At 47.8% G+C, this 24,514-nt stretch overlaps 12 protein-coding genes across 12 annotated transcripts; 7 read left to right on the forward strand and 5 right to left on the reverse strand.

The window, feature by feature from the left end:
* Positions 1-263: 263 nt before the first annotated feature.
* Positions 264-1,489, reverse strand: LY89DRAFT_737560 (uncharacterized protein; the record flags this gene model as incomplete). Its single annotated transcript, XM_018220274.1, has 4 exons — positions 264-762; positions 821-1,047; positions 1,118-1,359; positions 1,426-1,489. The coding sequence occupies 4 exons, from the start codon at positions 1,487-1,489 to the stop codon at positions 264-266; spliced, it is 1,032 nt and encodes a 343-aa protein (XP_018067942.1).
* Positions 1,490-2,461: 972 nt separating this feature from the next.
* LY89DRAFT_785246 (uncharacterized protein) lies at positions 2,462-3,583 on the forward strand. Its single transcript, XM_018222869.1, has 2 exons — positions 2,462-2,803; positions 2,869-3,583. The coding sequence occupies exons 1-2, from the start codon at positions 2,779-2,781 to the stop codon at positions 3,516-3,518; spliced, it is 675 nt and encodes a 224-aa protein (XP_018067943.1). The 5' UTR covers positions 2,462-2,778; the 3' UTR covers positions 3,519-3,583.
* Positions 3,584-3,673: 90 nt separating this feature from the next.
* Positions 3,674-5,144, forward strand: LY89DRAFT_160372 (SGNH hydrolase). Its single transcript, XM_018205496.1, has one exon. The coding sequence runs from the start codon at positions 4,104-4,106 to the stop codon at positions 4,905-4,907; it is 804 nt and encodes a 267-aa protein (XP_018067944.1). The 5' UTR covers positions 3,674-4,103; the 3' UTR covers positions 4,908-5,144.
* Positions 5,145-7,367, forward strand: LY89DRAFT_160391 (MFS transporter). The gene is made up of 5 exons (XM_018205498.1): positions 5,145-5,750; positions 5,801-6,315; positions 6,365-6,750; positions 6,802-7,228; positions 7,288-7,367. The coding sequence occupies exons 1-4, from the start codon at positions 5,381-5,383 to the stop codon at positions 7,121-7,123; spliced, it is 1,593 nt and encodes a 530-aa protein (XP_018067945.1). The 5' UTR covers positions 5,145-5,380; the 3' UTR covers positions 7,124-7,228; positions 7,288-7,367.
* Positions 7,056-8,637, forward strand: LY89DRAFT_160375 (uncharacterized protein). The gene is made up of 2 exons (XM_018205497.1): positions 7,056-7,228; positions 7,288-8,637. Exon 2 carries the CDS (start codon positions 7,297-7,299, stop codon positions 8,443-8,445), a length of 1,149 nt encoding a protein of 382 aa, XP_018067946.1. The 5' UTR covers positions 7,056-7,228; positions 7,288-7,296; the 3' UTR covers positions 8,446-8,637.
* A 68-nt stretch (positions 8,638-8,705) lies between these two features.
* Positions 8,706-11,283, reverse strand: LY89DRAFT_651844 (MFS multidrug transporter-like protein). Its single transcript, XM_018212184.1, has 3 exons — positions 10,698-11,283; positions 9,474-10,648; positions 8,706-9,424 (listed from the first exon to the last, which is right to left on the reverse strand). Exons 1-3 carry the CDS (start codon positions 10,847-10,849, stop codon positions 9,024-9,026), a joined length of 1,728 nt encoding a protein of 575 aa, XP_018067947.1. The 5' UTR covers positions 10,850-11,283; the 3' UTR covers positions 8,706-9,023.
* An 854-nt stretch (positions 11,284-12,137) lies between these two features.
* LY89DRAFT_687627 (uncharacterized protein) lies at positions 12,138-13,465 on the reverse strand. Its single transcript, XM_018215543.1, has one exon. The coding sequence runs from the start codon at positions 13,199-13,201 to the stop codon at positions 12,521-12,523; it is 681 nt and encodes a 226-aa protein (XP_018067948.1). The 5' UTR covers positions 13,202-13,465; the 3' UTR covers positions 12,138-12,520.
* A 789-nt stretch (positions 13,466-14,254) lies between these two features.
* Positions 14,255-15,866, forward strand: LY89DRAFT_699338 (putative acetylornithine aminotransferase; the record flags this gene model as incomplete). Its single annotated transcript, XM_018217049.1, has 3 exons — positions 14,255-14,489; positions 14,540-14,724; positions 14,781-15,866. 3 exons carry the CDS (start codon positions 14,255-14,257, stop codon positions 15,864-15,866), a joined length of 1,506 nt encoding a protein of 501 aa, XP_018067949.1.
* LY89DRAFT_622532 (putative cytochrome P450) lies at positions 15,717-17,825 on the reverse strand. The gene is made up of 6 exons (XM_018210977.1): positions 17,635-17,825; positions 17,524-17,587; positions 17,091-17,476; positions 16,962-17,038; positions 16,414-16,909; positions 15,717-16,368 (listed from the first exon to the last, which is right to left on the reverse strand). Exons 1-6 carry the CDS (start codon positions 17,726-17,728, stop codon positions 15,881-15,883), a joined length of 1,605 nt encoding a protein of 534 aa, XP_018067950.1. The 5' UTR covers positions 17,729-17,825; the 3' UTR covers positions 15,717-15,880.
* A 160-nt stretch (positions 17,826-17,985) lies between these two features.
* Positions 17,986-20,183, reverse strand: LY89DRAFT_622534 (uncharacterized protein). Its single transcript, XM_018210978.1, has 5 exons — positions 19,882-20,183; positions 19,606-19,832; positions 19,119-19,558; positions 18,893-19,072; positions 17,986-18,848 (listed from the first exon to the last, which is right to left on the reverse strand). Exons 1-5 carry the CDS (start codon positions 20,024-20,026, stop codon positions 18,011-18,013), a joined length of 1,830 nt encoding a protein of 609 aa, XP_018067951.1. The 5' UTR covers positions 20,027-20,183; the 3' UTR covers positions 17,986-18,010.
* A 308-nt stretch (positions 20,184-20,491) lies between these two features.
* LY89DRAFT_737569 (oxidoreductase) lies at positions 20,492-21,497 on the forward strand (the record flags this gene model as incomplete). Its single annotated transcript, XM_018220275.1, has 2 exons — positions 20,492-21,419; positions 21,466-21,497. 2 exons carry the CDS (start codon positions 20,492-20,494, stop codon positions 21,495-21,497), a joined length of 960 nt encoding a protein of 319 aa, XP_018067952.1.
* Positions 21,498-21,715: 218 nt separating this feature from the next.
* Positions 21,716-24,512, forward strand: LY89DRAFT_160576 (uncharacterized protein). The gene is made up of 5 exons (XM_018205499.1): positions 21,716-22,007; positions 22,057-22,071; positions 22,122-22,213; positions 22,263-22,581; positions 22,635-24,512. The coding sequence occupies exons 1-5, from the start codon at positions 21,934-21,936 to the stop codon at positions 24,205-24,207; spliced, it is 2,073 nt and encodes a 690-aa protein (XP_018067953.1). The 5' UTR covers positions 21,716-21,933; the 3' UTR covers positions 24,208-24,512.
* Positions 24,513-24,514: the final 2 nt, after the last annotated feature.

A 24,514-nucleotide genomic window follows, 5' to 3' on the forward strand; every position in this document is an offset into this window, starting at 1 on the left:
ATTTGCATCTAGAAGAGGGAAACAATGCTACATGGACACATGGAAGGCCCTGGTTGCCAAGAGCACGGACAGCTGTCAATACCTTCGAGTGGAGAGATACAGTCTTCTTGCATATTATGTACATTGCACTCCTCTTTTTCCTTCGAAATCTCCCATACTTTGGACTTCCAAGTCTCCTTCCAAGCGTATACAGCTGCTCTGTGGCATTCTTCGTGCTGGAACTGACACTCAAGCATCAATTTGCGCGTATAACACCTCCCATGTTAGGCTAAGAAGCCCTCCTCGATCTCTATCTCACGCTTGCTGTTAGGCGTTGGGCCATTGTCGCAAGAACCCACTTTGGCCGGGTTTTGTCCATCTTGAGTTGCTTGAAAACTGCTCGTGTGGATTCCTCCTTGCTGATCTGTCAACTTACTCAGTACGCTTGCGATCATCTGATTCTGCAACCTTTGCTCCTCCAGTGAAGCTTGATGCAGCGCTATCAGTGTGTTGATTTGATCGTGCTGAGATTGACACTGAGCCAGTAGTTGGTTCTGCGTATGTGTCAAAGTATCATGGGTATCGGATGTAGCATGACCTGGCATGCTACGGGAGTTGATAACAACGACGATCGTCTGAACGAATGGAGTGTTCAGCGCATTCCAGATATAACCCTGAGGGTCTTTTTTGAGCTGTGCGACTTGTCTGTAGTAGACGAGGACAGCATTGTAAGCAAAGTTTGCTGTTGTACTTCCAATTGCAGCAGTACAGCGTTGGGTAAATCTAAATGGCTTTGGTTAGCAGAGACAACGGTGTTGCAGTAAGCACTTTATGAACTCACCCGCAAAGACCTCGAGCTTCTAGAGCATTGGTGGGTTCTTGTCTCAAGCAATCCACGCTACCATCAAACTCAATGAGAGTATCGTTCTTGATGTGGATGCTGTCGTCCCAATCCTCTGGCTTTAGACCCGACCACTTTCGTTTGGCCACTTGATGCCATTTCCATAGCTTGCCATTATACTCAGACTCCAATCCGTGATAATAGGGCGAGTTTTCGACAGCTTCGTGCTAGATCGAGAATAGATTTGCATCGAAACAGCGCAGCGCATTCAGCGCAGTGTCGCAGGGAAGAGTTTACCCAAGCAGGAGCATTTGTTCCAGTTAGAAGATTTCCTTCCTCGTCTGTTTCATACCCGGTAGTCTTTCGACCAGGTGCTCTAATAGAATTGTTGCGTTTCCTGCGAGCACCTCCTGGCTGTCCAGAGATGACATTGAATGAGCCGTAGCTATCGCCCGGCCCATTGATCTCAACACAACCGCCCTCGTCCTGAGCGGTGACAGTATCGATATCACAGTTGTTGGAAGTGTAGAATACCACAGCTAGAGTGTATCAGTAATGAATGCTAAGTAGCAAGAACTGTTATGGGAGTGAAGGGGACATCTTACCATCGTTCTCTCCGTCACTGGCCTCTCGCTCGACAGTAACTCCTTCAGCAACTCCAAAACCCATTGTGTTGCATGCATCACCTAGTCTAATTGTCCCACCTCCTGTCGATCGAATCAGCGCTATAAGACCCTAGCACTCAAGAAAGCAGTTCAGGAGTTGAGAAGTGTCTCGAGACCTGGCAACTCCAATTGGATTCAACTTACCATCTAGAGCTCCGGCACACATTGGCTCTCCCCAAAGATTGTATTTGAAGCCAAAGGAGGTATGAAAGGTTGCCAGAAAGCCAAAAAAGCAAAGCTTGAGACTTCATTTTGCCTTTTGTCCAAGATATAGTCAAGGATGAGGAGAATGCGGTGCAGATTACGAAGACAGTTGCTTTTCTGCTTCGAAGACGAGGATCATTCCGGCTTTATACTTCACAGTACACGGTGACTCTTCGATCTGTGCCTCCTCGATTGCATCATATCTTGAAGCTAGATTCAAGAGATCGACTATTGTTCGGGGTTCGTGAAAGAAACATTGCGATGAGGATGATGGGATACTTGCCAAGAGCCGCTTGATTAGTAGAATCCTTCAAGATTATCACAGGATCATCTCAAGATGCAGTTCATCGCAACGATGCTTCTGGCGTTGAGATCGGGCTGGATTTGAAAATCCAAATTGTCGAACTACAAGTCCAGACGATGTCGAAAAGTCTCAAGCATCAAATCTGTAAATGTGGAGCAAGCGCCCACTTTTTCAGTGTCATGGTGAAGACAGCACAATCAATTTTCGAACATTTGACATAAAATTGTCTAAAACTCGGTAGAACCTTTCCCTAGCTGAGGCAACTGTGCCTCACTGGCTCTCAATTACTCGAATAACTAAGGGCGACGATGTAGAGCAATATATTTCGTTCAAGATGACGTTTCTAAAGCATCTCGATAAATGATCCGATGTACGTACTGTACGTGAAGATAATTACCTTAACGACAGTGATGTCGATGTCAAGATCTTGAACTGACTATTGCAGCAAAATATCATAGCAACAGAATTCGAGAAACAGAAGCTAACTGTGGCACAACAAGGGCCAAGTGGCACTTCAATTGCCAAGCATGCCGAAATTTAAGCTTATATGAACTGTCCGGGGCAAACTCAGATCACTGTAATCTTGGCATGTCAATTATGGCCGTATCCAGCGAGTTTCTGAGAATAGTCGTGTCACTGAGCTGGTGGGTTATACATTTGGCTTTCAACCGATGCGGCGTCGCGGCGTGTGAGCACTCCCTTCTCCACGAAGTCCCGTCTATCCGACAGACGCGATGCCGGCACTGACATGCGTCATTGGCTTTTCATCCTTCTGACTTTTGAAAATGTACGCATCTTATTCGGACAACTGTCAGTACTCACCTTATCGACTTGTCACTCCTCATTGCAGCTGACGACTCAATTCCTGTCGAAAGGCAAATACAATCCATCCGACATGTTGACAAAATATCTTCCAACGGAAGCAGCAGCCCTTGAAAGTTGGCCAACTTTCCATATTGGTGCTTTCTTCCTCGGCTCGCTCTTCCTCTCCTTCTCTCTCGGCGTCTGGCTCATTGCACTTGCAAAGGGTATTCCTATACAAACAGCCGCCCTCGAACGGAATCAACGACCTCACGTTCCTCTATACTTGCAAGAACGAGTTCCCGTACATGGCTCACGACCTTGGAAAGCTATTCAAAGCACATTTGCCTTCATGGCGATGTTGTTCTTCGACACACTCCTCTATCAGTGCTTGGACATATTCAACTCGTCCTACAGACGCGAGGAGTATGTACTATGGATGCCGTCCTTTATGGCAGTGTCGTATCCCCTTGCTTTAGCAGCAGCATTCTGGACTTTCTGTGGAGCTGGTTGTTTTCTGCAATTAATGGTTGAAGCTTTTCTTGGGCGTCCGGTCGACGTTGATGTGTTCTTTGTTCCTGCTTCAATCATGGCTTGCGTGTGGACTTGTATAGCATGGCCAATGGTTGTGGCCAATAAACTCTTTTCCAGTGTGTGGAATGCGAACGGTGATTCCAGACAGTCAACGTCAAAAAGCGAAGTAAGCTCTGAGAAGTTGAGCTAGAAGAGAATGCCTCGTATGTTTTGGATTGAGAGATCAATTTGGGGCTAGCTCTGGAATGCTTCACCCCACCACGAGTTTAACTCAAAAAACGATCAGAATGCCATGAATTAAAATAACTTAGACGATGTATTGCGTCATTTTCAGCGTCCAGTTATCTGAAGGGCGGGTTGAAAGCTGGTCGTACATGATTCGTCAATCTCCTCCATATTAGCGCGATATCCCGCCCCACTTCGCATTTCATCGCAATCTTTTCGGACGTTTCCATTCCAATATACAATACTGCTGACACTTCAATAGAGCTAGTAGAATGTACATTTTAGTCTACATTTCTTCTTCTTGAATAAAGGGGTGTAGCTGTCTATTTCACGTGCCGTATATCTACAACTCCGAGGTTAAATTTGTTCCGGTTCATTGTGGCCGGACACGAATCCGGTCCCACCGGCTCAATCGAGAATGCCGTTCGTCATGTCAACCTCACGATAATTCTCAGCTTGCACCCAACTTCAATCAAAGAGCCGTCAAATTGACCTCAATTCAAGTCCCAGGGTAGTGCGACAGTACCATACTTTGCTAGAACACCACATCATGGGTGAAACTACGACAAATCCTCGCCATATCACAGCTCTAGGGAGTTCGTACGCCGCTGGTCCTGGAATACCTCCACAAATCAATCGCTTTGCTGGAAGGTCTGGAAACAATTTCGCACATATTCTCGCGTCTCGACTGGGCGCAGAGCTCACAGACCTCACGGTTTCTGGTGCAACTCTCAACAATATATTGTCAGAACCTCAAAGTAGACCTGGTCATACTTTCGCGCCTCAGATCGCAGAACTCCCTCAAGATACCGACGTTGTTCTTGTAACTGGTGGCGGAAATGATATGGGCTATATTGGTGGCGTTACCAAAGATGCCCTCAAAGGCACATTGCTGGGTTACGTATTGTCTTGGATCTATCCGGTCATTAACGCTGAGCCTCTCACGGCCAACGACGTCACGAAACGTTTTGTTGAAGTAATCGATAGGATTCGAGAGAAAGCGCCCAATAGTCGAATTTACCTCGTCGAATATCTGTCCTTGCTAGGATTGAGCACCAAACCAGGAACGGGCATCAATCTGACAGATGAGCAACTCCGATATCATCAACAAGTTGCTGAGCAGCTAAGTTCAGTCTATAAGCTTGCGGCTGAAGCTCGTCCTGGCTGCGAGGTTGTTTCTGTGCATGAGAAAAGTCGTGATCATGGATTGGGATCCAAGGAACCGTGGGTTGAAGGGTTTAGCTTTTGGACAGTGTGGCAAGGAAATCCATTTCATCCGAACCTGAAAGGCATGCAGGTTGTTGCAGATATGATTCAGGAGAAGATGCAGGACATTCAGACTGGATCATCTTAAAGAAACTCGAATTAAGGAAACTCGACATCACGTGTCCACGTTCCCCCATTCTTTAGCCGTCGGGATTCACCCGGCATCTCGGAGACACTCACCATTCCCAAACAGGCAGCTCTCCCTTTCTATTTCTCATCACGGCAAGTGATCTTCTATCGTCTATCTTGCCTTCCTGCCCGCTTTATGCACAACGCCTGGCAATAATGTCACACAGGACCACACACGGTGGACGGACGCATGCTTCCGGTCTTGAATGGGTGATATCATGAACATTATTATCAAACAGAACTCGATAGAGGTGTCATTTCTATCGGATTTCCGCTCCAATACCATGCTGGTTCATCTGTGTACTGGTGCCATGGTCTTGGTATCGAGTAAGTGCATTTAACCTATATATAACGTCGCGCAACCTTTAATCAACGTTTTGTTCTTCACAATCATTATTTTGCGTTGCGCTGTCTCATCAGAAAGCCCCAGAGATGGCGGAACAAATACCAGCAGAGAAACCCTTCGCAAATTTTGATGGCCGTCAAGCATCAGTTGGATCTGAAGAAGGCGTCACGACCGTCGTTGATCTCGTGGACGCCGATGAAGCCCTTGCATTCTTGACGTCTCACCCCAATGCCGTTGAAATTGCCATCCAAGGCAATGCGATTCTCGATGACCCAAAGCAGCTTAGGAAACTGGTTCGCAAGATTGACTTCACGATTGCACCACTCCTAGCAGCAGTCTACTTTCTCCAATTTCTAGACAAGACAACTTTGAGTTATACAGCTGTGATGGGTATACGCACGGACACGCATCTGAAGGGACAAGACTACTCTGATCTCAGCATGTTGTTCTATATTGGTGAGTTCACCAAATCAAGACGGACATTGAAGAGAGCTTAACAACAACAGGTTTTCTTGCAGCCGAATTCCCAACCCAGTATCTCGCTCAACATATCTCCAGACTAGGCCTCTACCTTGGTTGCAACATCATGCTTTGGGGGTTCGTTCTCGGCTGTCACGCAGCGTGTACCTCCTTCGCTGGCCTAGCAATCTGCCGTACCCTCCTCGGAATCTTCGAGTCCTGCGTAGCCCCTATTCTCGTCCTTATCATCGCAATGTGGTACAAGAAAGAGGAACAAGGTCGTCGTGTTTCTTGGTTCTATGTCTGCAACTCGCTCACCCAAATCGTTGGAGGTCTGTTGGCGTATGGTGTTAGCTTTGCGAATACAAAGTTTGCGAGTTGGAGGATCTTCTTTTTGGTCATTGGCGCATTGACGATAATCATTGGAGCACTAGTCTGTGTGTTCCTACCAGATTCTCCGGTCAAAGCGACGAGGTTCAGTGATGCCGAAAAGGTGGCAGCGTTGTTGAGGACAAAGGATAACCAAAGCGGGACGCAGAATGCGCATTTGAAGAAGGCTCAAGTAAGTTCCTCTCCCTTGATCCATCATAAGCAAGTCTTAATGTCCGCAGGTTCTTGAAACATTCAAAGATCTCCGCGTCTGGCTGGTTTGTCTCTGTACAATGCTTAGCTCGATTCCGAATGGTGGCCTGTCGAACTTCTCCAGCATCCTATTGACCACTTTTGGCTACTCATCAAGACAGGCACTCTTAATGAGCGCCCCTGGCGGTGCCGTTGGAGTCATCTGTGTTCTTAGTGTTGGCTACCTTTCCGATAAATGGCATGACAGGTCCTCAGTCATGCTCATCTGCATTCTGCCCACTATCCTGGGTGCTGGGTTGATGATCGGTCTCGATCCAAATGGCGTCCCTAAGAACAAAGCTGGACTCCTAGCTGCGAGCTTCCTGACTGGTACATTTGGTGCTGCTTTCATGCTTCTCCTCGCTTGGAATGCTTCGTAAGATGTCCACTCCCCTTCTCGAACCCCCTCGCTCACATCAAATCACAGTAACATAGCAGGCCATTCCAAGAAAGTCACCATAAACGCTTTAACTCTCGTCTCCTTCGCTGTAGGCAACATCCTCGGAACCCAGACCTTCCAAGCCAAACAAGCGCCAGGCTATATTTCCGGCAAGATCTCCATCATCGCCACCCTTGGCGCGCTCTGTTTCGTGATTTTGATCCTACGGTGGTACAATGACATGCTGAACAAGAAGAATAAGAAGGCGCTTGAGGGGATGAGCGATGGGGAAAAGACGGAGATGGGGGAGAAAATGGCATTTGCGGATCAAACGGATAGGACGAATCCATTCTTTGTATATACGCACTAAGTGGGGCCGTCAAATATCAAAGTGGTATGTAGAAAACACATAATGGATTCTACCAAATCAAAATGCAGTTTGGAAATTGGTGTGGGCATGTGAACTTTAGCTCGGGCAAGTGACTCTATACCAGATTTAGCACCAGCTCGATCTGCTAACCTCGACTGTCTTAGCTTGCCAACATGACATCTACTTTTCACACAACCGCACAATCTAATTGTCTCACATCAGTGTCCATACTTCAACTTATAACAGGAACAACTATGCGTTTGTTGCAAAAACTATTTTTCTGGTTCAGGAAAAGCTCTGATATCGATGCTTCGTATCTACTCCAAGGCCTTCCACTAGACATCCTACTCTGCATCGTGGCCTTCCTTCCTGCCGAATCGGCTGTGGCTCTCTCGCTCACATGCAAGCAACTCAAGCATTTGCTCTGGGATGACCATTCCCCAACATTGGGTTCTTCACCCAAAGCCAAGGTCGCACTGCTCGAACTTCTTGCTCTCGATCTACCGAACTTCATCGCCTGCTCCCCATGCGGGAGACTGCACGATATTGAAAATGTCCTCTGGTACAACAGCTCAACATATAATTACAATCCTCGGAGTCGGAATCGGGAAAATCGTCTGCCAGCCTGTATACAGAGGGACCAAGACAGCGATCTTGACGACATCACTTACACCTTCGGGACAACTGCTTTCAAGATGGCAGTCAAACGATACCATCAGAAACCCGACTGCAAGAAAGTCTTGAAGCTGATGTCCAGCAGATCAGTATACTTTAGCAAGTGGGATGAATGGGTGGTAGCGTGGCGAGAGGAGTGCCGTGTTGTCGGGGGTTCCTTGATGCACTGCTGGCAGAGCGTTCACATCTCAAGCAACTACTCATACTTGGCGTCGCATTCGGTGACTCCACGCAACGTGAGAATTTGCACGCATGTCGCGTTCAATGGGAGCACGAAGAAGTCCGGTATATGCTGCAGGTGCCGAACAGAATGGAGAATCGATTCAAAATACTACAACCTTCGTGGTAGGGCCGTGTTCCTCACGTGGAAAGATCTGGGCACGGGACCAGAAAGCGAAGTATTCCGGCAACACAATACGTATACGCCCGAATCAAGCTTCTTGCGGTACTTCTTCACAAATCGCCAAGAAGCCCAAGCCCAAACCCAAACCCATTCTAACCAGCTCCCTGCGGCTGTCGGCGTAGTCGGTGATCTGTCTTCTGCTTTTGGGGACGGAAATCTTGAGTTTGACTCATGGCTAGATTCGAGAAGCAGGAAGCAACTCTTTCAATACCAAGATATATACCGGGCTATGTCATGGAGGTAGTTCTGTTCTCGTATGTATAGAAAGGTTAAGAAGGGCGTCCTCCTTCCAGCAGTGAGGTACCGCAAATGGAAACTAAAATCCTGTTGCTCTGGCCAAAACAAGAAGATCGATTACCCCCTTCCCTGACAATGTTGAGTAGAAATAATATGCACTGAGCTGGCACTGTTCCCCAAAGTACGACTCACATGGCACCCATTCAGGTATTCAAGATGTATCTTATCTTTCATAAGTTTTGATAGTCCATCCAAATGTGAAACATTGTCAACACCAAAGAATGAGCTGGGATTGTGGTCTTTCAGCCAACTCCATAGAAATTGTCGGGGCTAGGCCGGAGTTTCCATCATCTTCAATGTACGACTTGGATCTGAGCTCGAGGAAGTTTCGCAAAGTCCAAGAATGTAGCATGTACCATACCTATCCACAATCTACCTTCTGTAAATACATCCCTTCATAAATTTCGTAGCTTGGGTATACCAGCATCCCACCTAACTCCAAATGAAACCCAAACGCCAACGCTGATGCTACAGAACTCCATCCAACCTGCATGCAAAATAGATAGAAATATGCCACACCACACTTTAACTTTTAGACGCCGGAGCTGCCTTCACAGCAGCAGCTTTCTGTTTCTGCGCAGCAACGAACTTCATGTTATCAATAAATTGTTCCTTCCTTCTCCCCATGATATCCATCTTCTGTTTTCGAAACGTGAGTAGCGTCGCCAGAACACAAGCTCCCGAAATAGCGGCGCAGACTTTCATACTCTCGCTGAAGGAGTCGGAATATGTTTGTCGGACAGCCGAAAGCTGAAAAGGCGTCATATCTCGAACGGAGTTTTGAAGAGTTTCAAGTTGAAAGGACGTGACGATGTGGGTTTTGATCAGCTGGCTGTTTTGGTGAATCCCGAGGATAGCAGTGGAAGCTGCGATGCCGATACTGCCCCCGAGGACGCGAGATTGGGCGACAATTCCTTGGGCAACGGCTGGAGAGGATTAGCATCATAGAAAAGCAAATTGGAAGAGAGAACATACTTCTGTCTTTAAGCTCGCATTCTAGACTCGCGCCCATGGAGACAGTTGACACCATCAAGCCGAAGCCCAGACCAACAAAAACTTGGAATCCATACATCTTTGCCGGTAGAGCTACAACATTCTCCAGACTCGAAAGAGTTGCGGTTCCAATGGTCATGAGAATCGCCCCGGCGAGTAATGTAATAAAAATAAAGTCCTTCTTGCTATTGACCATCCCCGACACCGTGCTAGCAACAGCCACAGCTCCCAACATAGGCATCAATGACACACCAGCAGTAAGTTGACTCCTTCCATTCACAACCTGGACCCGAAGTGGCAAAGAGTAGATGACCATAAAATAAGGGAACCCAGCAAGTAACGTCGTGACGAAATGTCCCATAAATACTCGCCGTTTAATGAGTCGAAGTGGAAACATAGTCATAAGTGTAGACTCCCATTTCCGTGCAGCTACAACTTCCCACCCAAACAGAGCGATCCACAGAATTATTCCAACTACTAGGGGTGCGATAAAGATTGCGTTGTTCCATACATCGGCTCTGAGTCCTGCTTCTTGGAAAGAAAAGACGACGAGCACCGAAGCCGCGATAATGAGACCTGCTCCTAGGAAATCGAGCTGTTTTAACGATCGTCGTTCCGGATGATGAATCTGATGCGGTTTTGGCCAAGCGATGATAAAAGCTATGAGTGGGATGATGCCAATTGGGGCGTTGATCCAGAATATCCAACGCCATGTCGTCCCATGAGTAATCGCTCCTCCTACCACTGGTCCCAAAACTCCAGCTATAGCTACTACAGCACCAATGACAGCACCGGTAAGCTGCTGCATTTTCGGCTGAGGAGCAATTTCAGGAATGATCACAAAAGCAAGTGAGTAAAGTCCCGATCCTCCGATTCCCTGCAAGACTCGACAAGCGATGAGCTGGTGGAGTGTTTGAGAGAAGCCACAGCCTAGTGAAAAGGCAAAGAAGATGATGAATGCTGCGACGTAGGCGTTTCTCCGTCCGGTGACGTCTGCCATTCGAGCGAAGAGAACTGCACAGCCAAGATAACTGAGGGTGTATGCGAGTGCGACCCAATTGATAGATCCTATGGCTTTCAGATCCTCGCCAATCGTAAAGAGCGCTGTCGCTACGATGGTTGTATCAATGAGGGAGAGGAAAAGCCCAAAACAGACTCTGTGGATGGTCAGATGGGTTCAAGCCTTAGGATGCAATGTGGGCTTACGAGACGAATAAGCAGATGAGCCGCCATTTTGGTAGGATAGGTTCATTTGGTGCTCCTGGAGGGCCGAGTATTGGTGGTCCTTGCGGTGGAGCCCCTTCTTCCATCATTCGAAGGCTATTGCTCGCCGGCGTACTCGATTCTTTCTCGGACATAATTATGATGATACTCTGTTGAACAGGATGTGATGGCAACCCCAAAAGCTAAATAAACCAAGAAATCATGGGCATGAATCAACTCGTTGAATCAACCCAATGACTCAAATAACAAGGTAATTCGACCTTCAAAAGTCCACTCAGCAATATTTGATTCATCTCAGGCCATACGGCATTCCCTTATATTCAGAGTGCTCGAGATGACGAAAGGCATAGAATTGAGAGTCGGAGCGGGTAGATCTTCAACACCGACAGCGTGGTACAGATAGATCACCATTCGATCTTTGGCGAATGCGATGAGGCGCGGGTACATGGCGCCATCTTAAAGAAATTCCGGAACTTCAAGCTCTGAGACAGCATCAGTGCGGGGGGCCACACACTACGCACGCAGAGCCCCGGGTTCAGCTTAAGTCGCTAAAATGCTGCCAAACGGGTGGCCCCGAAACGGGAGACAGCCCGAATTGGGGTCTGCACCGACCCGCCTAAGTAACCTGGACCCTGAGAAGGGCGGTGGGACATGCACGACAAACGCTGAAGATGAAAGACTTGTACAGTACGGACGCAGGATTCCGAGGCAATTCGCATTCTCGTGACGGAAATGAGGGGCGAAAAGCTGCAAAGTTGCGTAACAAGTGCAATATTGACGGTGCTTCTAGAGGAGGACGTCCTTCTCGCGTGCCAGACCCAATAATGAGTGCAGATTGGAATGTCTTTAAATCGCTGTCAGCGAATCCTTAGGCGAATGCGAATGTCCCGCCATGAGGGAATCTAGTAAATCTAAGCGGTCTGGTCGCTGGCCTGCGGGAAGCACGCACGCCCCAGGCGCAGTTTTTCTTTAGGCGGCACGGTTGAATTAGATGCAAGATGATGGGAACGAATGAGACGTGGAGAGGTCTGATACGTTGTCGCGACTTATCAATGGGCTAGAGGTCGTAGCGAAGCAGCGAATTATACCTTCAAAGAAGCATAAAAGGATGCGAGGACCTGGTGTACTGACATTCAATTGGCCTTTTGAAGCGAATTTCAACGACCTGCGTGTGAGCTGAATTGATCGTGGTAAGTTGCATTGCATCGGAAACATCGTCTCTTGGGTCCATGACTTCTCCAGCGAGTCGGCACTCATGCTAGTAGGAAGATTGGCCTGTCTCTCATGTCGTTGAAGTGGTGATTGGATGGATGCCATTCTGAGTCAGTAATAAGGACGTCAACTCAAACGTCCAGTAGTAACACTATCCCACCCGATAGAAGTTCAAGTCAACACGAGAGGAATAATACCGCCATTTGTGGAGTTCTCGCGCTAAAACAATAAATTCAAAGAAAGAAGGAAAGCAACAGATAGCAGTATCAGTTTGATGGATATGCCAAAAGAAAGCTGCATCTTGTAGACTCCCCTATTCTCGGACAGCTTGCCCTCAGATGTAGTGTCCTCGATGACAGCACCAATATATAGTCCAATACAGAGTAGCCAAAGCGTGGACAAAATAGAGTGAATGTCCTGACAAACGGGACGACTTTTCAAGAGGCAAAGTTGGAACAAAAGAAGGGACATCGAGTAGATGTGTAGGCAGGAGTGCACTTGTCCTGCCAGGAGTCAAACTGACAGTGAAAATTATGTCTGATTGAGAAATCCTCGAACAATGCAATCACATTCGGAGCCATGTTCCAAACACCTCAATGCTTCGCCTGCTCTGCCTCCTTTGTCTTCTTCTTGACTGCCGCATCAATCCTCTGATGGCATCCGTACCCCTCAATAAAACAGCTCACAACCCACATCCACCACAACGATGTCCCTCTCTCCACTCCATGTTTCCTAAGCCTTGTAGTATCCATCATATACGCCTCGCCCAAGTGTATAGCAACAACTGGTAGTGCAATGGTTCTCGCAATCCACACAAACACTTCTGGTCCACCAGGCCAGTATCGCAGCGGCACATCGTAGAACCACGTCCCAGGCACGATCTTGTTCCTCATAGCAAATACGCCGAAGGTGAACAGGCAGATACCAAACACGAAGATATGGAATCGTTTTCGGGGCGGCTCGTAGGATGTGATTCGAATCGATGAGACATCGAGAGCGGATCGTGACTCGCGGTCCATGTCCACGGTTCTCGTGCGTGCCTCTGCCCAGGAGGTCATAGGAGGAGTGAATGGGATCGTGTGCGTCTTGTTGTCTACAGTGCGCACAGTCATGGCAGAGAGGGAGATATCGGAGAGGGCAGCTCCTCGCGCGGCGCGAGGGGAGAGGGAGCAGTAATGTTGGAGGTAGTAGGAGACGGAGTCGGCATGGTCTGCGTTCATGTGCTTGATGATTCGAGCTTTGGCAGCTTCGTCTTTGGAGGATTGGTCTGCCATCGAGTCTGCGGGAGTCGTCGTTCGTCGTCGATGTTGATGAAGCAAAGCAGGTCTTGGGGCGGAAGAACCAATTCGGCTGGATGAGGTGATGTTGGTTAATTGTTTTGGTAGAGCTTCCAGATTTTCAACTCTTCTATCCTGAGCTAACTAATTTCGGACCCCACCTTTTCCAAGTAACTCAAAACAACTCTTAACAACGCTACATTTTCCTTCTGTCGTTGGACTTTCAAGAGAGAAAGTATTCACCTATTCTGGAACAATGGACAATTCCCGAATCAGTGAATCTATGTTCCTTCACCCGTACTCCACAACTGCACACCTCACTAATGTTCTAGGCAGCGATATCGGCTACAGGGAAATATCTGCTCGGCATGAAGGATTACCTAAACGCAGCCAGTATCGAATAATATCCCTCTCCGGTCAAGATCTTGAATCGGCATGCCGAAGGTACATGCCTAGGTACTTTATTAGAGTGCCAAGGAGTCATGCTCTCTGCCGTTAAGTACCTCGATTCAAAAACTAGTATCGAATAGAAAACATCTCCGCCCGACATCTTTGGTCGGCATACCGAACCTACACGTCTTAGTAAGTGCTAAGCAGCGATATCGGCTGCAGTTAACCATCTCTATGGATCAAGTACCTACAGATAGTTGGTGAGTTTAGCTACTACTGAATGAAATACATCTCCGGCCGAAAGCTTGCATCGGCATGCCGAACCTACATAACCTAGTAAAGTACTAAGCAATGATATTGGCTATTGTCAACAATCTTCGATCAAGTGGCTGCTAAGTTTCAACTAGTATTGTAAGGATTGATCTCCGCCCGAGATCTTTGGTCGGCATGCCGAACAGCATGAATCGTCTCTGAATCGGAAGCGGCTCACTGGTCAATGCAAAACCTAAAGCCGTTTGTTGACTCAGCGCCAAACATGCTGCACCAAGATATTAAAGACAGCAGCAACCCATGCCCTTCAAATCATCTACCATACTTGTCTCATCGGACTATTCTTCTTTGATCTTTCTCTTTATCGCTGATTTCAACGTCCCACCACAAATGCATCACAAACGAGCTCCCACTTTTGGTGCTCTCTTTCGAGCAGACTCGAGCAAACTGTTGCCAACTTCCGCATCTTCCGATGACCCTCTTCTGGCTGCTTTAACTACAGTCCAAGAGCAATACATCACTGCCAATGATCAAAGCCATAAGGCTCATGAAGAAGCATGCCATGACTTCCCTGGTGGCAACACTCGGACTGTCCTCCACGCTAGTCCATTTCCATTGACGTTTAGTATGCAACTGTTGTGCTCAACTCATATCATTGATACTGACTGTGGGCAGTCAAGGCAAAAGGCTGCGAGTTGACGAGCTTGGATGGCACGACATATGTTGACTTCCTTGGCGAGTATACAGCTGGCATTTATGGTCACTCAAATGAGAAAATTGCAGCTGCTGTATCAGAATGCATGAGTAGAGGTTGGAATTATGGCGGGCCAAACATTTACGAAAGGCAACTAGCTCGAAAGGTAGGTGTTCTCATATATGTCTCGGGGTGAACATCATACGAGCTAACACCACCCAGGTTACAGAACGTTTCTCTCCCTCTGGCATCGAACTCGTCCGCTTTACCAATTCTGGGACAGAATCGAATACAATGGCTATTGCTGCTTCTCTTGTTGTCACTGGCCGCAAGACAGTTCTCGCATTCAAGAACGGATATCATGGAGGAACACTGTCATTCCCTATCACACTGAAAGATATCAACGTCAATCTTCCCCATGATTTCGTTCTTGCTCCTTATAACGATATCGAAGGTACGAAAGCTGTCATTGCAAGTTTGCCCAAAGATTCTGTAGCTGCAATTATTGTCGAGTGCGTTCAGGGGAGTGGTGGCTGTATTGTTGGGAATGTGGATTTCTTAAGTTTCTTGAACAAGGCAGCAAATGAGCTGAATGCAGTCTTCATCGTTGATGAAGTAATGACGTCTCGCCTGTCCTATCATGGATACTCGTCCGAACTTGGACTTCGACCAGATCTTGTCACTCTTGGAAAGTGGATTGGTGGAGGCATGACCTTCGGCGCTTTCGGAGGACGAAAAGACGACGGTATCATGAGTCTCTTCGACCCTCAAGTCGGTATGCTAGGCCATTCCGGGACCTTCAACAACAATATTGTGAGCATGGCTGCTGGATGTGTAGGAATGGACATCTACAATGAGGAGCAGGTAAAACGGTTGAACGCTCTAGGGGAGAGCCTGAAATTGAAGATAGAGGTAGTGCTGGAGACGCATGGAGTACATCCTCCTGCGACCATGAAGGCTGGTACATCCCCTCTGAACCAAGAAGCAGAGTCTCCGTTCACAGGCTTAGAATCCGAACCCTCGCTTGCGAATGGTGTTGTAGCCGAGCTTCAACAACACGAGTCAGGTGGAAGAGCGAAGAACCACATGTGGATCACGGGAAAGGGTAGTATGCTTTGTGTACACTTTTCTGGAGAATGTGAGATGAGTCTGAAAGCCCTGTATTGGCATCATATGCTGGATCATGGGATCTACATGGCGCAGAGAGGGTTCATGGCACTGAACATTGAGTTGAACGAGGAACATATCGAGAGGTATGCGAAAGCAGTTGAAGAATTCGTGGTGAAGTGGAAGCCAGCTCTCAAATGAGGCATTGATATCTGCTAGCCTGACGCATACTTTGAAAATATATCCCGCTCAGCGACTTCGTACTCTTTCATAATTGTCTCCCTCCTCTTCTCGCTTCTGACAGTGAACTCGCAGTTGAACGGATGCGCACAAACCAGGAATCCTTCGCTATATGCTCTGATCGGATCCACATCGACCTCCTCACTGTTCCTCACCTTTCCGGTTTCGTCTCTTCCAGGCGTTATGTTGAAACCCCAAAGCAGCTTGGCCATTCCGAGAAATAAGTTTCTCTCTGCAAGATGGATTCCGGGACACATCCTTCTCCCGGACCCGTATCCATAATGATCTCTCTCTTCATAGTCCGCCGATGCGGCAAGTTCAGGTGCCAATTTCGTCACGCCTAGGTAGTGGTCTGGATCGAAGACTTCTGGATTGGGGAAGCGTTTCTCGTCATGGTGCATGCCCCAAGCGTTGATCAAGACCGTTGTGCCTTTGGTGAGGAACTTGCCATCGACCCAATCATCTGGTTCTGGTTAGTAGAGTTTAACTGTAGAGATGAAAAACATACCTTCCGCCAAGCAATGTGGAAATGCAAGTGGAACCACAGGCCTCCATCTCATGGCTTCTTTCACAGTCGCAGCCACGTACGACAGGTTCTCATAATCTCCCCACGTTGGAGTCCTGTCTTCACCAATCACTTTATCAATCTCAGCTTGCGCCTTTCTCATCACCTCCGGCCATCTCGTCATGGCGTGAATGAAAGCAATGATGATAGATGAACTGGTATCGCTTCCACCTTCCATCATCACCCCGCCAAGAAAGTAAAGTTGATGCCGACTAAACTCCAACTTCTCATTCTGGTCCAGGACCCGATCCATGAAAGAGTCTTTGTGGATATCCCTCGCTCGCCGACGGATCACGATGTCTAGGTATTGTGCGTACAATTGATTCATCACCTTGTTCACATCTCTTGCTCTCGTTTTCCAGTTTCCCAGAAAGCTTTCGGGGATATAGTTTAGTGCTGGTATGATGTCGACAGGTGGTGTGTTACCGGTTTCCATCACCTATGAGTGGTTAGTGTAAGTGCTACTAAGTTCCTGTTTTGAGAATAGTCACCTTGCTCCAAACTTCCATCATATCATACAACTTTGTCATGTGTGGCGTATCAACTCGTGGCGTTCTAATGCCAAAAACTTCTTTCTGTTAGTAAACACTTATCTTCGAATGTATGAAAGGGGAACAGACGTATACTCATTACAACAGAGTTGCTAAACCGCTTCGGATGCTTCATATGCATTCCATCCCCATTCAGAACCATAAAATCCCTACACATCTGTACAGCCTCCGCATCAACGAGTTTCGTATGTTCGTTCACGACCATACTCTCCATGAAATGCTGGTGCACAAGCTTCCTGAATGCTCGCCATGTATTGCCATACTGCATGACTAGAAGATGATCACCACCGGTGATGATTCCATTGCCGACGTAGGATGGAGGCCGGTTGCTGTAAATGGAGGACTTCTTGTCGATGAGATTCTTGATTAGGCGGCGGTCCGTCAGGACTACCATGTTGCCAGGGCCAAGTTTGAGGGTGTAGATTCCACCGTAAGTCTTGGCCCATTCTGTGAATCTGAAGTCTGTGAGTAGGATCACAGATATAGAGATGTTACGACTTACTTTAGGTGTGCATTCTTGAGGGGTATTTGGTGGAGGTTGCCAATCAGAGGAAGAGTTGGTGGTCCTGGGTTGTGTTAGTTGAGTGATATCGATGGAGGTAAGATGAAATACCACTAGGCATCTTGCTGCTGCGAGAACCGATTGTGAACATTAGATAAGCCAGTCCAAGAAGGACGAGCAGGCCGATAATGGAAAGAAGAGCCATCGTCGTGACTTGTATTGAAGGAAATGTTGTAGTGGTTGATCAGACGAAGAGATCCTTATTTTTATATGGAAGACAACCACACCTCAGAAGAGGGATGTTTGAAACTCAGGATGGAAACAGGTTGCAAGGTCACACAGTACGGTCGAATTATAATTGGCCGAAACCACATTTTGCCTCAACTTCGGACATCCGTTCAGGGGTGCGGGGTATCTTACCGCGAATCCGGGGAAGCACAAATGAAGCATGACTCAGTACTTGCACATCTCAGGTGGTCTTCATTGGCTATCTGTTTAGGATCGTCTTCAAGACGTGGAGCAGTTTCTCTGCCGGATCTGAAATCATCCCTTTCGAGCGCCATGCAACAAATCTATCAGGCCGAACAAGAACGCACCCATCCTCAGCGATCTCCCTACGTCGCGCCCAGTCAAAATAAACATCCTCGTAATCTTGCCGCCATCCGATTGAATATGCGTTGATGTTGATATCAAGCTCCTTGGCAGCTTGTCGTGCCGCAGTCTTCCATTCATCTCCCCCGATTCCTGTGAGCAAGCAGAAAGATCCATGACCAGCCAGATCAATGGTAGAGAACTGTTTTCCGGGCAGCTTCGTGTTCAACCAAGCGTGGGGGAGTCTGCTTCCAGGGTATGTGGTGATTTCATGCTCCAGGACTGCATCTTGCGGCAGAGGTGGTCGAGGCCCTTCGTCTTGGAGAAAGATGGCTTTCGATTCATACCTTTGGTTCATTTCGACGCCGACACCATGAAACTCGTGTGAGGTATCTTTCACGGCCTCTTGAAGTTTCGCTCTTCTCTTGATACCTGCTGGTGATGCTTCGGATAATTCTGCAAAATCTTTTCTTCGAGCTTCAATTGATTCGTCCATCATGCCTAGAGCCTCCCACACTGGAATATGATCACGGAGTCCCTGGTTGGCTCGGGTGATGACGGACTCTCCAACTGGCTGGCGCTCAGTGCTATAAGAATCCAGTAAGGAAGAGGTAGCTTTTCCCTTCATCACATATGCAATCTTCCAGGCGAGGTTGTAGGCATCTTGAACGCAGGTGTTGGATCCAAGTCCATTCAGCGGGGGATGTCGGTGAACAGCATCTCCGAGACAAAAGCTGAGAAAATTAGTGAATTCCGAGAAGAGAAAGTGAATGCTTACATATTTGAATCAGAGTAATACTCGGCGACAATTTCGTTGATGAACCATTTCGAGACACCGATAATCTCGACCGGTAGCGAATCGTCTCCCACCATTGTTTTGATACAGTCGAGGTACTCTGCATCTGTAGGGTTGAAATCTACGCCTGCGCCGGGCTTAGGAAAAAGAATAAACATCCATCTGGAAATCATCAGTCAAGTACGGCAGCTGGACTGGAAGAACCTACTCGGTCCATGGCTTCACCATTCGCACAATAGCAGTCCAACCAAAGTTTGGTTGCTCCTCGTCTGGTCGCATCACCCAATGCAGATTACCCATTCGAGTTTCCACCACATGTTCGAGATCCACTCTGACCAAAACATTGGTGGCCAAACCTTGTCCTGGTTTCTTCTTCAACGGTATTTTCAGTTGTCGCAAAACCTGACTGCGCGCTCCATCACAGCCAAACAAGTACTTGCTCCGTATCTGGTATGTTTGTTTCGTCAGATTGTCCTGCACAGTACTGATGATTGTGTTGCCGACATCGTCCACTCTCTCAAAGGAGAGAATGGTGGTATCGAAGCGGCAGGAAAAGCCATTGTGGGTAGCATGGTGGACAAGGATAGGTTCGAGGACGGTCTGAGGGATGTCGACATGATTGCAAGGACTGGCTGCATCATAGTCGCCCTGAAAACATTAGCACGAGTCAAGATCGTTACGTTCGAATCACGTACTGCTCTGGCTGGATCATTTCCCCAGGAATATATTCTTGCAAATTCTTCCCCAGCCATACTTCGACACCATCGCGTATGGAGCATCGAGTCGCCTTTCACTGCAACTTTCAAGCATTCTTCTTCCAGACCAATATCTCGCAGACACTCGAGAGCCGCCATATTAGTGATATGAGCTCTTGGTGTATCTGCTGTGCTCGGAGTCGAGGCCAGCATAATGCCTTTCAATCCTATCGAAATGTTAGCATGGAGTCGCTCTTCACCAAATCTGTTACTTACCATACTGGGCCAAGAAGCATGCCAGTGAAGCACCTGCCGGGCCAGCTCCTACTATCAACAGATCTGTTTCGACAATACTGGTCGCATTTGTGTTTGCAGATTGGCCGTTAAGGATTGGGGTTGGGGATCCAGAATGAGTAGCCATTGCTCTGCGACGAATGTATGCAGACCGAGAATTCCGTTGGAGAAGCCAGAGTCGAAATTATCTATTTCAACCATTCTCGAAGAGTTTTTAGTCTCCCCCTCCTCATTGTGTAAAGAGCCACAGAGGTGGAGGAGGTGTGAAGCTGTCATACCTTACTCACTGCGGAACGGAGCTGTGGTCGGCATTTGATTTTGCTTGATCGACCCCTCACTTTCCCTGAACATTCGCCCGCGACGGACCTCCATCTCTTCCACAACAGCTCAATTCCCCCGCCACCCCACATAGCCGTCCCACATGAGCTCGATCAATGCAGTATCCGGCTCACTAGAACATGACCATATGGAGCCGAAGACGTTGTATATGATGGCGGCAAATCTGCGACGGACCTGTGTTGTGTACTGGTCAGATCTCAGCTCACTGCTCGACACCTCCTTCGAACCAGACTGAACCAAGCCCCTATTCAACATGTCTCCCTCTGCAACGAAACAGAAGATCAACCTCAAACGAATCGCCCACGTCTATTACCAGCACAAGAACCTCGAAGCCGCTCACCAGTTCCTCCTCGATTTTGGCTTTAGCCCTATTCAAAAGACAGAAGACAAGATATACTATCGCGGATATGGCACAGAACCATTTGTGATCTGCGCGACCAAAGGGGCAGAAGACAAGTTCTTGGGATCAGGTTGGGTGGTGGATTCGATGGAGGATCTGGAGCTGGCAACCTCTCTTCCCAATGCCACACCGATTCACGACTCAGATACTCCAGGTGGAGGAAAGAAGGTTACTTTCTACGACCCAGTCGACAACTGTCCGTGGCATCTGGTTTATGAACAGACAGCGGTAGAGATTGCGGAGACTTTCCCAGAGCTATCATATAATTTCCCAACGTCGAAACATCGACCTGTCAATCAGAAGCAACGATTCAAGAAAGGCCCAGCTCCTGTCCACAAGTTAGGACATTATGGTCTCTGCGTTACTGACTACAAGAAAGCCTACGAATTCTATACGGCAAACTTTAATTTCAAGCCCAGCGAATTGGTGTACGCGCCTGATACTGGAGAGGATATCACCACATTCTTGCACTTGGATCGAGGTTCCGAATGGGTCGACCACCACGCTTTCTTCTTCTTCGAGGGACCAAAATTCCACGTCCATCATTCTAGCTTCGAGATCTTCGACTTTGATATACAGATGTTGGGGCATACATGGCTGAATGAGAAGGGCTATCAAAACTGTTGGGGTGTGGGAAGACATGTAATGGGCAGTCAGATATTCGATTATTGGTTTGATCCAAGCAAGTTCATCTTGGAACACTATGTGGATGGAGATTTGGTTAATGACGAGACGCCAATCAACAAGACGAAAGCAGGACCTGGTAATCTGCATGTGTGGGGTAGGTCGAATGATCTTTGGCCAGTATCTGTTCTAACGTTGTCTAGGTCCAGAGGTACCTCCTACATTTTTGCAGTGAAGCTTTCTGTCGAGTTCTATTTTTGGGTCTGGTCTCGTTGGTTGAGGGACAAAATTGCTATGTATGAAACCAGCTCAGCGTGCAAAACGCGCACCATCTTCGCAAATTCTATTGCATATGATCCAAGTTGTTCCAAAGCCCATCCTTTGGAATGGCTCCATCAATCTGACGTGAGATTGTGAGATTTCCTGGTGTTTCTTGACAGCACCAAGTCCATCGCCTGGAGCGGACTGGAAGGCAGGGCAGGCGGGGCCGTGATGGTTTAGCCGTTGGAACCTTCATTTCACGCGGTCTATTGTCGATCGCGGCAAAACTCTGATTCGCTGGAAGATAAATACATCCCGCTGTCTCCACCAAAGTTACCCCTCTTTCATCCGCTTCTGTGCGGAGTACATCAGTGCGACATCAACCACATTCGTCCGGCGAAGATGCACCGATGAATCCTCCAAGCACAAACGCTTTGCGCCCTGGTGATACCCAAGCACATCTCGCATGCGAACGATGCAAAAGGTAAGTGGTCTTGAGCTCAAGTGGTGGATCCTTGCTAATCATTATGCAGACGTAAAATAAAATGGCAAGACTTCAGCATTCGATGCATCTAGAATAGACTTGCTGACTGTCCAGTGATCGAGTGTTGCCAACATGTCGAACATGTCTAAAGAGCTCAGAGAGTTGTTCTTATCCTCTTGTATCACATAAGCCTGGCCCAAAACCAGGTACTACCTTCCAAAAGGCCTCCCTCAGTTCATAACTAAATCCTAGAAGGGGTGCAACAACGTCGACGGAACCGGAGTACCCTTTCTGCTCCGGCAGCACAGCCAAGGAGTCTTGACGAGAATGAAGTGTCTCACCGAACAGACAATGGTCGTGAGATATCGATTCCAGCTGCAGCAGACTTGCCGTCGACCGACATCGACCGATCTGCGTCAAGAGGCCTGGCTTTGTCTCAACTAATTCATCCTTCTCATGAACCAATATCACAATATGTTACACAAAATCCTGCTGAGGTTCTCTTTCCTGCTGATACTGAAGCTATCCATATTCGTGAAGCCTTGGGTCTCTCAGCAACTGTGTACCAGAATTTGTAAGTATGAGTACATAGAGATTGCCATTCTGCTCTCACTAATGACCACCTAGGATCGATGCTTATTTCGACAATATTACAGCATTTTCATTGTTCCACCGTCCGACTTTTGAAAAGAAGGTCTCTCGAATCCGCAACCCTTTACATAGCCAGGCTCTCCTTACGTCTATATTTTCACTGTCGGCTCGCTACACGAATAGTGCTAGACCTAATGATCTATTTCAAAACGAATGGCTTCCTCGGGCTCGAAGACTGGTTGATGAATCGTTGAGAGAATGCTCCGACGATGTCCCTCCGTTATGCTTACTACAGGCTATGATTTTGACCACCTTCCAGGAGCTTATCAACGGTGTTCGAGGATGTGCTTGGCGATCAGTCGGAACATGCGTTCGAATTGCCTACGAACTGCAGCTGCACCTCATAGACAAGAATCCACAGCGAAGCCAAGCAGCGGCCACACTCGAGGAAGAGAAGAGGCGCGCGTGGTGGGTCATCTGGGAGTTTGATGTCTTTGCCTGTGCGATTCGTCGTCTCCCTACAGCCATCGATTGGACGCAAAATGAAACGTGGCTACCAATCGATGACGAAATCTGGTTTGCTAATGCTTGTGCAAAGAGTTGCACATTAGACCCAGATCCAGCGGTTGCTTGGAAGACTCTACAAGCCAGTGGAAACAGAAGTCCAAAGGCTTGGTTCATTGTCGTGAACGCCTTGATGAGATGCGCCCATATTTTGTCGTACCCGCAATCGTATGCGAATGGTGAAAGTCCTGAGAATGTTCGAATTCGGCTTGAAGTTTTGGCAAATTCTCTCTTCTGTTTGACTGCGGCACTGCCATCGGAAGCTATCTATGAAGGAGAGTTCCTTACATTTTCTACGTGCCCGGAGAACAGGTCGTCATTCCAGCTTGATGGAGCCAAGCACAGTATTCATATTATGACGCAACTTTCGCGATTCATGATCAATCATTACCAAGTCTTCGACAGCACTTCGAGGCGTTTGGCACTTGTAAACGATGCCTCTGCTGCTACTACACAACAAGCAGCTATTGACGATGCTGCCTGGACGCACTATCTTGGAGCTGCATCCGAAATCGTGAAGCTTGTCAGAGGATGTGCGCCCAAACATGTCAATTATGTCAATCCTTTCCTGGCGAGTACAGTTTGGCTTGCGGCCGCAACGCAAATTGTATCCAAGGCGTTTAGCACATCTTCGGCAGAACGCCGTGTGGCTGCCTCGAATTTGGACGTTCTTCAGATGAACTTGAATGCTTTTGTGGAAATCTTGGGGGTTTCCAAAAATCTTCAGCAGAAATTGGTCTCACTGGAAGCAAAGCTTGCTGCGTTCAAGGAGCAAGCGAGAAATGACCGGCCAAGGCAAAATCCACAGCATTATACCTTTGATTCAAGATCATCTGGATCCTTTATCCAGGGGCAGATGACACCTGACTCGATGTCTGGAAATCCAATACATCAGCAAACCCAGACACTAAACCCTGCCTTCGCTTCCGGTACATGGCCTGTTGCTCCAAATTTTGACTGGACAGACCCTTCCATGAATACGGAACTCAGTTCGAATTTGTGGGGATGGGGTGTGGACGAATTACTCCAGTACGGAGTCACTTGAACTCTGGATGGCAATCCTGGGACTGGCTGGATCGTATTGGAGCGGAGGATCTTGATATCTGGGGTACACCTTTACTTTGGTCAAAGTCCGCCGCTATCGGAAGAATTGCGGACCGGACGGACTATCTTGAATCTTGCTGGTCAAGGGGGCAACGCCACGTCTCCATCTCACCCGAGCTGCAAGTCGACAACAAGTTATTTCACAATTCAAGTATTAACCTCGCCAACTCCAACTGCTCTGCTACTTTCGCTCTTCGTCACCTTCATCAAAATTTCTAATTCTTCGTTGTCCCCTCACAGCATAATTA

Source organism: Mollisia scopiformis (assembly GCF_001500285.1).
Source record: "Mollisia scopiformis unplaced genomic scaffold LY89scaffold_19, whole genome shotgun sequence".
In the NCBI taxonomy this organism is placed as follows: domain Eukaryota; kingdom Fungi; phylum Ascomycota; class Leotiomycetes; order Helotiales; family Mollisiaceae; genus Mollisia; species Mollisia scopiformis.